The 11050-nt window shown below is 41.1% G+C and overlaps 1 protein-coding gene across 1 annotated transcript; it reads left to right on the top strand.

The window, feature by feature from the left end:
• Window positions 1-485: 485 nt before the first annotated feature.
• Window positions 486-10110, top strand: LOC103540002 (high affinity immunoglobulin gamma Fc receptor I-like). Its single transcript, XM_070607607.1, has 6 exons — window positions 486-510; window positions 2030-2050; window positions 2832-3089; window positions 7316-7567; window positions 8507-8791; window positions 9669-10110. The coding sequence occupies exons 1-6, from the start codon at window positions 486-488 to the stop codon at window positions 9890-9892; spliced, it is 1065 nt and encodes a 354-aa protein (XP_070463708.1). The 3' UTR covers window positions 9893-10110.
• The last annotated feature ends 940 nt before the right edge of the window (window positions 10111-11050 follow it).

Consider the following 11050-nt stretch of genomic DNA (forward strand, 5'->3'; position numbering starts at 1 on the left):
TTCCTGTGACTGAGCAATACTGGTTCTAGGAATGTGTTCTACAGGAATAATAAGTCAAGTATTTAAAGATGGGTACAAGACTATTCATTGCTGCTCACAACAGTGAAACCTTAGAAACAGCCTGCATGTCTCTAAAGAAATGTTGGTGAAATAAATTATGGTACATTCATACAATGAAAATTTTGAAGACAAAACAGTGTTATAGTTCTGAATATAGGCTTTGACTGTAAACTTCAATGAGCTAAGGCTTCTCCCATCTCTCTCAGAATATCCTGAGTTCTTCCTAGACCTTTCTTCCTTGCTTTTCAATTGTATCAATCAGCTATTGCTCTATAGTAATTTCAAAATGTTAGTGGCATACAATAGTAAGCATTTATTTCTCACTTGAAGTTTGCAGGGCAGCTGGAGCAGCTCTGCTTTAGGCTGCAATGGCCAGGACAGCTCTGCCTCACAATATAGCTGGCTAGCTAGAGCATGTTCTTGTCATGACGATAACAGAAGCACAAGAGGGTGAGAGACAATATGTAAAGATTCCTAAAGTCTAGGTTCAGAATTAGCACAATGGTGTTTCCACCCACATTTCATTGGCCAATGAAAGTCACATGGATGAGTCAAAGCCAAGGGTCAAGGAAGTACCCTCAGCCTCTCATGAGGCTGTGGAAATAGTGTAGTTTCAGGGAGAGATGAGAAATTGGGGCCAGTAATTCAGTCTACAACATTATATGTCGCCATTTTTAATTCTCAATCAGTGTGAGATTGCTACCTAAGTCCTTTTGCACTCATTGGACTCATCCTAGTTTCTGTTTAGTTTTCTTTCTCTCTTAACAGAATACCTAAAAATCTCTATATCTTTACAACTCTGCCTCAGGTTCCAGCTCACTTTAGTAGTGGAGAGCTTCCCACCTGTACTCTGAAACTCCCTTCTTCGGGATATTTCTGCTGATATATATATACATATGCTATTTTTCATCTCTACAGCATTTACATTAATCATTTGATTCCCCTGGATTTAGCCAAAATAAACATCCCAAATTCATAATGTCTTTCAGAGACATGGCTCTTTTTTTAAACTGAAATGAGAAATGGATCCTGCATGTGTTCCCAGAGGAAGAGAGGCTGGTTTGTATTAGGGGAATTCTTGCAGATTAGTAACTCTTCAGATGCCTCTTACAGGCTGCTATAGAATAATCTGGATTCAAATGATCAAGCTTTGGAGGCAGTAGCCAGGTTTTGAACCAATTTTTAAAATGGAGATTTGCATATTCTAGCCCCAAGACACAGAATTGGTAGAGGGAAGATATAGTCAGGATAGAATGCCAGTAAAACTTTAACCCCTTCCTTGGTTTCTTAGAGTTTCATAAACCCAAAACCCAGAGTTTCGAACTGGGAGAGATGGGCCGAGAAGTATGAGAATGGGGAGAGCTTGCTCCGAGAATTAAGAATATACTTCCCAGAAAAGGAACATAATGAAAGCAGTCAGAAGTGACAATTTCCTTCCTCTTTTCTAATCTTGGCTCCAGGGCCCTCGGCAGAACCTCTTCCATGTCTTGCATGTTACAGATTTCACTGCTCCCATCAGCTCGGAGATAACATGTGGCTCTTGACAGCTCTGTTCCTTTGGGGTAATTTGGGCTTAGAGGGGGTAGCTAGAAGGGTACAGGCTCTGGTTCTGGGAACTCAGGATTTTTTTGTCTTCCTTTAGTATACTAGGCTACAACTCATGAGTATGGAGACAACTGCATCTGTGCGTCTTGGTTTATTGGTGCTTATTATATCAAAAGGATGAGAAGGGAGACTCTGAGTAACATTAAGCCTACAGCACCATGTCAAAATAAAGCCTTGTCAACAACCAGCCATGGGCTCTTCAGTACCGCTATACCTGATTTGGGGAAAGTGGGTAGAGAGAAACTCAGGAGACCAAAGCTGGCCTACAGAAGACAGAGTGTACATTAATTCTGTCTCCACAATTCTCCCTTCCTTGTCGTCTCCCCCTGACCAACTGATGTCTCTATTCTCTGGTCTCTTACAGTTCCAGTTGGTGGGCAAGATGGTGAGTAATGTCTAACTCAACTTCTCTTCCTTTGCCACGTTGCTGCTTCCAAAGGCTGGGTCCCCTTATCGTGAAGAAGAAAGCATAGGGAGAGAATAGAAAGGAGAAAGTTTTATAAATTATGTCAGATCTCCTATATTGAGTATAATTTTGATAAAATCCTGGTTTTTAAGGTTTCTCTCTAAGATTTTTCTGGATCAGTCCCAACCTCTGAACTAAATGCCTAAATCTATATAAAATAGCAGGAAAGGGCCAGAATTGCAATAATGCAGAGGTAGCTCTGCTGGGTTTGCCAGCATCCCTCCAGAAAGTTCCTTTTAGAAGAAAGCTCAGTACATTTTTGTTCCTCAGAGAGAATCCAGCAGGTAAGCGAAGGATTCAAAGTGAGGAATTTGAACCTCGATTTCCACTGCAGATGCTAAGTAAGGCCTGATATTAACCCTAAGAGACAGTATAGCACAGAGGATAAGAAAATCGGCTCCAAGCAGTTTGCCCTAGTTTGAAACCCTGCTTCCTTGCTGACCAGCAATGAACCTAAATTAGTCATTTGTTTCTCGGGAACCCAAAATCTCCAACGCACAGATGCAGATTTAATGACATCAACAGAGCTCTCTGTAGTAGGGTCTGGACACTCTTACTGGCTGGCTTTTGTAGGTTTCCACTCACCAATTTTTCAATTTAATCTAAATATACATTTTTGTCGTTGTGGCATCCGCAAAACTTTACCAGTTGCTCAGACTTCCCTTTTATTCCACTTGTTCTTTTTGTTTTAATCCCAAAGCAGACTCCACAAAGGCAGTGATCACCTTGCAGCCTCCATGGGTTAGTGTATTCCAAGAGGAAAATGTAACCTTATGGTGTGAGGGACCCCATCTGCCTGAGGACAGCTCTACACGGTGGTTTCTCAACGGCACAACCATTCAGACCTTGACCCCCAGATACAGAATCACTGCTGCCACTGTCAATGACAGTGGTGAATACAGGTGCCAGACAGGTCTCTCAGTGCCAAGTGACCCTATACAGCTGGAAATCCATAGAGGTAAGTATGGCATGGAGCAGGAGGGCTGGAAATCACGAGGTCTTCCTTTGTTTTCTCCTTTCTGGTTGCCAGAGGTGTGTGTGTCGATTTATCTGAGTATGAGTCTCAGCTCTATGTGCCTACCAGGTGAAATTAGGTCAAGATGCTCAAAACATCACATTAGGGTGTTTGAACTGTGCCCCAACAGCACCTCAACTGGGGCAGCTGTATGTAGGGTATCTAGAGTAAAACTCAGACCCTAACATTTTGTTATTCAAAATTATGTAGTTTTGTTGGAAACAAGTAGGCTTGCACATAGTAAATAATAATTCAGACAAATGTACAATGATGAACAATGAAATCTTTCTCCCACTCAAAACCCTAGTCCCACGGTCACCTTCCACAGGAACGAAACTGTTTATATATAAACTTTTTTAAAAAGTGGTTGTAGAATACTCTATATACTGTCTCACATCTTAGTTTTACCACTTATAATATCTTGGAGATCTGTTTATATCAACAGAGATCTACCTCATACTTTCAAATGGATGTGCTATCATTGATATAACCATTCTGCCCATTAGTAAACTTCCAGTGTGTTTCTGTCCCTTCACTTTTAGGAACAATGCTGCAATAACATCTTTATACTTATAGTATGGGGTACGTTTCGTGGTATATCTGTAAGAGAATATTCTGGGCATAGAATTACTATGAGACTTTAGGTCTTTTAAGCCATGATAAACAGAAGCAGGAAAAAACCCCCACCATCTACTTAAATCTGCAAGTAGTTTCCCTTTGTCAAGAGATGGAAACTGCAACACATTTTAGGGCAAAATGTTTCAATACCCAGGACAAACCATTCGAATGGATTATTTAGTTATTCAAAAGCAATAAGCTAAAACTTTTTTGTAATTGATAATGCAAAAGTTAATCCATGCTGGAGGCAGGATTAGATTTATGCAGACTAGGAGATTAATGCTTTTGAAGGAAATGTGTTTTAGCTAAGAAAATGTTGAGAATGTCAGAGAAAATGCTAGGTGTTTCTCATGTGTCTCTTAGGACTCCAGGAATCAGTTCCTAGGCTGGAGAGGTTAGGGGAGCTGACGGAACTGTTTCAATAAGAGACTTTGTGTAGTTGGAGGAAAAGCAGAAGTGTTTCATGGTTCAAGTGAAAAAAACGAACTAGGACCGGAAAGAGGCCATTTTCTTTGCCTCTGCCTAGACTCTTGAACTCCCAGCATTGGTGACTTATTGAGAATATCTTTTGCATTATTTTTTACATTGTTATATATTATATTATTACATTATATATCTTTTTAAGTTATATTTTACTGTGAATGTTTATTAAGGTATAACACACAACAAATCTTAAATGTATACCTCAGTGAATTTTCACAAAGTAAACACCGCCAGATCAAGAAATAGAACACTTCCACAATCACAGAAACTCCTTCTTGCCCATTTCTAGTCACAACCCCCCAAGGCAGCATAACAGCATAGCATTTTGCCCATGTTTTAACTTCATATAAACGGATGCAGTGTGGTACACTTTGTACTCTTTTGTGTTTGGCTTTTCTCATGCTGATTGTGAGATTCTTACATAACGTGAAGTTGCAGTTCATTTGCTCTCATTACTGTATAATTTTCCATATTTATCTGCTCTATTGATGGACTCTTGGGTTGTTTCCAGTTTGGGCATCTTAGAAATAGTACTGCTGTGGATATTTTTTGTACTTCTCATTTAGTGTACTTATGGACACAATTCTGTTGGAATATGCCTAGGAGTGGCATTGCAGGATCATAAAATATGCATATATTCAGGTTTAGTTTTCCAAAGTGCTTATACCAAATTACATTCCCACCAGCAGAGTGTGAGAGTTCTGATTTCTCCTTATCCTCATCAATACTAGGTATTTCCAGTTTTTTTCATTTTAGTCATTCTGGTGCATGTGCAATAGTATCATATTATGGTTTTAATATGCACTTCCCTGACAACTAGTGATATTGAGCATTTTTCACACATTTATTACCTTTTGGATATTCTCTTTTATAAAATGCCTATCAGGGGTTTTTGCTAATTTTTTTTACTGCCGTCTGCCTTTTCTTTATTGACTTGTAGGAGTTCTTTATATATTCTGGATATGAGTCTTTTGGGAAGTGTTGTAAATATCTTCCACTTTGTGGCTTGCCTTTTTGCTATCTCTTGTGTTTTTTAATTTTTTCGGGGAACAAAAGTTCTTAATTTTACTACAGTACAATACATCAAGTTTTTTGGTTGGTGCTGTCTATACCCTATTTTAAAAATGTTTTGCCAAGGTTAGTCAGCAGTAGAGGATTTCATTTGAGCTACGCTAATTCTCAGTCACTTTAATTAAATATGTGTATGTTGAGACCAAGAAAATACAGCTGATTTGTGGACCCAAGTCCTAATCTGGAGTAGAATGAGTGCCCCCATTCTACTCCAAGGTGATGAAGATGGGGAGAATGGTTTTTGAGTAGGAAATTAGTGATGTCGGCTACAAGCTGCATCCCACAAGTTTTAATATGTAATATTCCCATTATCTCTTAAAGCTAGATATTTTTAATTTCCATTATAATTTTTTTTTACTCATTAATTATTTAGAAGTGTTTTTGGAGGTTGGCTTTTTATTATTGATTTGTAATTTTATGGCATTTTGGTCAGAATTTGTATTAAATATGATATGAGTTCCTTGGTATTTGTTGAAAATTGCTTTGTGGCCTAGTATGTGCTTAGTTCTTATAAATGTTACATGGTGTTTGGAAAGTATATGAATTTTCTCTTTCTAAGGTACAGCATTCTATATAAATCCACAAATCAACTCTGTTAATTGTGTCATTCAATTATGTTGTATCATTACTAGTATTTTGGACAGTTTCTGTTGGAGGTATGTTAAAATGTGTGGATGTATAAAGCAAAGGTGTCTGTGTGTTTGGGCAGTCCAGTCTTTGAGCACCTCTTGGTTGGGAACAGGAATAAGGGAGGAAAGAGTATTCATTATATTTAGAAGCTCAATGGCAGCATCCAAGACTATAAAGATCATACAGCACTGGAATGCCTGCCTTCCGTTCTTAGATAAGCTCTGGAGGGGGAAAAAGCACTGCTGTCTCTTCTACTCTTTTGTCCTTTAAGAACTTCATCCTTCTTTAGCCAAACCAAGTGCTCCAAAGAAAGAAAAAGTGAAGGAGGCATTTTTGGTTATGTGTAGAGGTGTACATCAAAAGGGAGGGCCCATTTGACTTGGAGCTTGTTTTTACCAGCTGTATCACTGATGTGCACATATGTGAGTGTTTCTATCAACTTAGTAGCATATATTCATCTGGATATGGTTGCCACTCTGTGTGTTTGTCTTAGTATGTGTGATCCCATTAACAAATTTGTCAGGAGTTAGAATGTATTAGTTTCCTGTTGCTGTGTAACAAATTGCCACAAACTTAGCAGCTTAAAACAACAGATGTTTACTATCTTTCCATGAGTTAAGAGTCCCAGCACAGCTTTGCTGGGCGCTCTGTCAAGGTCTTACAAAGCTGCAATCAGCATATTGACTGGGCTGTGCACCTTCCTGCAGCTCTTCCAAGCTCGTGTAGTCATTGGCAGAATTTTGCTCCTCATGGTTGTAGGACTGAGGTCCCCACCTTCTTGCAGGCTGTTAGCTGGGAGCCAATCTCAGCTCCTAGATGCCCCTTGCCAAATGGCCATCACAGGCCCTCTCACAACATGGCAGCTTGCTTCCTTAAGGCCAGCAGGAGACTCTCAGTCTAGTCTGCTAAGACAGTCTTATATAATGTAACATAATCATGGGAGGGACATCCCATCACCTTTGTCATATTTTGTTGGCTAGAAGCTAGTCATAGGTTCCACCTACACTCAAGGGGATTATGCAAGAGTCTGACTCATTGGGGTCATCTTAGAATTCTGTCTACCACATGGAGTAGACTGTTTTTGTCCCAAGCAACTTCTGCTATCTGGAAAGGGAAGACAAGAAGGGGCTGTGTATACAGCTGCTGGTAAAGAATACTTTTCTTCCCAGCAAAGCTAAAGATATTTGAGGAATGGGAGACAGGCCTCCTATTCAGCAGAGCTCTGAGGCTGGAATGTTGCAAGGAGAAAAAGATAAGAAAGGCACTGGGTCCAGCTTTGGCCTCCTTGTACCTCTACCACTTGAAAATTGTTTTGTGGCCTAGTACCTCTACCACCGTCTACGTGTATTTGGGCCCATGTTTTTCAGATTGGCTACTACTCCAGATCTCTAACAGAGTTTTCATCGAAGGGGATCCTCTGGCCTTGAGGTGTCATGGATGGAAGAATAAGCTGGTGTACAATATAGTTTTCTACCAAAATGGCAAAGCCTTTAAGTTTTCTCCGCAGGATTCTGAATTCACCATTCTGAAAACCAACCTGAGTCACAATGGCATCTATCACTGCTCAGGCATGGGATGGCATCGCTACACATCAGCAGGAGTATCTATCACTATAAAAGGTATGGTATCTGAATAGTCATAGAGCTGTTGTTGTGAGGACCAGACGAACCATCATAAATCATTGCTTCAATTTGCAAGTAAAGAAACGGAGGCCTTACTGAAGGCCACACAATGACCACCGGCTGGGCCAGGACCAGAACTGAGGTCTTCTGGGTCCCAGTCCATTGCCCTTTCCAGTATACCATCAATAATCACAGGAGCTAATGTCAAGGCCAGGACATAGTGAGCATCCATTTCATCAATTTCATTTTAGTTGCATGGAATAGAGACTCCCTCAAGGTCAGTAGGAGAGATATTAGAAAATAACCCAATGGAATCTCATAAAAGCTCCATAGAAACAGAAGCCAGGAAGACATTAGGACTTGGTTATATGTACTTTCCATCTATCTCTCAGGGAAAACGTGGCCTCTCTGGTTCCACCTCTCTCTGAGCATCTGCTAATTAAGCAGCTTCCTTTGTTCCAGTTTGCACGTGGCCCTTGTTGTGACTCTTTCGTGGCCTTTCATCTTAGTACTCACAACTACTAGCAACTTTTTTCTGACTGAAAAATAGTTCATTTCCATGGGAAATAAATTATTGTCCCAGATTGTTTTTTGAGGCTTGAACACAGTCATGAGTCACTGACCTGGCTAGTGTGTGGGCCAGTGTCCACTCTTAGACAACTATTACTAAAAGGGCATGGTAATACAATAAATAACATGGCTATTCAGGGAAGTATGGACTGTGTACAGGCACTCTCCCCAGTAGGATGTGAGCAAGCTGGCAACTATCTCTATGAGGAAACCCCAAGAATGCCTCTCTGCTAGAAGTGGGAAAAAATGTATGTTATGGATGCATTCTCTAAGAGCAGGTTTCCTGAAGGGAGAGGGGATATATACTCTGCAAAAGAACCTTGACACTGAGGCAGCCAACCCTGTCCGTGTCAACTTTTTCTTTAGAGCTATTTCCAGCGCCAGTGCTGAGATCCTCCTTGTCATTCCCGCTCCTAGAGGGGAATCTGGTCAACCTGAGTTGTGAAACCAAGTTGCTCCTACAGAGGCCTGATTTGCAGCTTTACTTCTCCTTCTACGTGGGCAGCAAGACCCTGATGAGCAGGAACACATCCTCTGAATACCAGAGACTAACTGCTAAAAGAGAAGATTCTGGGTTATACTGGTGTGAGGCTACCACAGAAGATGGAAATGTCATCAAGCGCAGCTCTGAGTTGGAGCTTCAAGTGCTTGGTGAGTGAGCATGATGGGAATTGACTGGCACAAGAGAGGATGCTCTGTTTTCTCCTATCAGACTGAGATCTGTTCAAGGGGATTTCGTGGCCCACCTAGGAAAAAACCATCAACAGGCCTTTCCGCTCTTCATTCAGAACTTCACTATTCTCCTCATAAACTTCATTAAATTTCCTTTCCTTTCTTTTTCTTTCATTTCTTTTCCTTTCTTTCCTCCATTTATTTCCCTCTTTTTGTCCTTCCTTCCTTCTTTTCTTCTCTTCTCTTCTTTATTTTCTATTTTTTCCAGTCTCTCTCTACCCACCGCCTTCCTCCTTCCTTACCTCCCTCCTTCTCTCCCTCTTTCTCACCAACAATCTAATCAACAATATATTGAATTCCTCCTATCTACTGTCACAGGTATGGGGATACAAAGACCCTGGGGTGCAGTTCTTACTTCAAGGAGCTCCCGTTGTAGATTGGTGAGACAGAGATTTTGTGGGTTGCACATAAGTACTTGTCCAAGTGTCTATATCTGGCTGAGATGGAAGTATTGTAAGCTCCAGAAAAAAAAAAACTGTTTAGGAAAAAAGCTTATCTTTAACCCAGATTTATTTCAAGCATTAAATGGCATGGAAATAGCAGTTGTCTGAGACTAAGGAGTAAGGCTGCTGACAGGGCCCTGACAGTTAGGCTCTTATGAGGAGCCTGCCCCCAGTCCGTACACCATAGCCCAGCTAGACCTACCTCCAGCTCCTTCCTGCCCCCTGAAATTACCAGTGTCTCCACTGGGAGCTGGCATATCAGGTCCCAGCCAACCTCCTCTTCCAAATATAACTCAAACACATCCCTCCGGCTTCTAGAAAGCATTTCTTCTCTTTGTCATTTTCTGTTTCAGGCCTCCAGTCACCAACTTCTGTCTGGTTTCATGTCCTTTTCTATCTGGCAGTGGGAGTAATATTTTTGGTGGACACTATTTTCTGTACGATAATACATAAGGAACTTCAAAGACAGAAAAAGTGGAATTTAGAAATCTCTTTGGGCTCTGGTCATGAGAAGAAGGTAACTTCCTACCTTCAAAAAGAAATACAGTCAGAAGAAGAGCTGAAATGTCAGCAATAAGAAGAACAGCTGCAGGAAAGGACACTCCAGAAGAAGCCCCCGGAGGGAAAGAAGAAGCGGCAGCTTAGTGGGTGCCCAGACATCTAGACAGTCCCTCCCCCTTCCTCTCTGGGTAAGCACTGGGGCACAAACATCCACAAGTTGAAAGACACTAGAACTGTGAGTCCCATGTCATCTAACTCTTAAATAAAGCAAATAAATAAGCTGACTTCAATGAAGACAAACTTGGAAATTTGGTGAGCAAGGGTGATTTGAAGTGAGACTTACTCTAAAGTAATCTTTAAAAACTTCGAAGTCAAGTCTAACCTAATTATCCTATTAGGTAGTTTGAGTAATATATTTTGGGGGACAGGGTTAAAAGATAAGTGTATGCATATGTGTAAGAAATTAAGACAGAGAAAGAGAGAGAGAATGGGAGGGAGTACAAGGAGACAGAGAAAGAGAGAGAGAGGCTATGAGGCAGACAAGAGGGAATAGTATAGACCAAAAAGAAGGAAATATCACTTACAAATGAATTCTGAGAGACCATGAGAATGAGAGGACTCACACCTTAGCGGTGCTCAGGAGGGTTACCTCATGGCTTTTCTCTTTTTTTTTTTTTTTTAAAGATTTTTTATTTTTTCCTTTTTCTCCCCAAAGCCCCCCGGTACATAGTTGTGTATTCTTCGTTGTGGGTTCTTTTAGTTGTGGCATGTGGGACGCTGCCTCAGCGTGGTCTGATGAGCAGTGCCATGTCCGCGCCCAGGATTCGAACCAACGAAACACTGGGCCGCCTGCAGCGGAGCGCGCGAACTTAACCACTCGGCCACGGGGCCAGCCCCCACGGCTTTTCTCTTTTAATACACGTGCAGGGAACACATCCATGCATCTTACAGAGATACAAGGGAGTAACTCACGATGAGAAATTTTTTTTCTCATTTTTGCCCTTTCATTTGAGGCTTTCTCATAACATTTCTGTGTGCAGAGACACCAGGGGTCCTGCTTGTCTGTCCCTGTCCCTTGCCCTATAGGAAGGCGGAATGTAACTACTGCTTTCCTTGATAAATCAAACCCAGATCTCTGAGCACAGCACAGCAAGAAGAAGTTTCAAGTAGGGAGGAGCAGTGATATCATAAAGCCCCAGCTCTTACCTCCAGAGGTTTACTTTACCTTTCTGAT

The sequence above is a fragment of the Equus przewalskii genome, unplaced genomic scaffold (genome assembly GCF_037783145.1).
Source record: "Equus przewalskii isolate Varuska unplaced genomic scaffold, EquPr2 ChrUn-12, whole genome shotgun sequence".
NCBI lineage: Eukaryota > Metazoa > Chordata > Mammalia > Perissodactyla > Equidae > Equus > Equus przewalskii.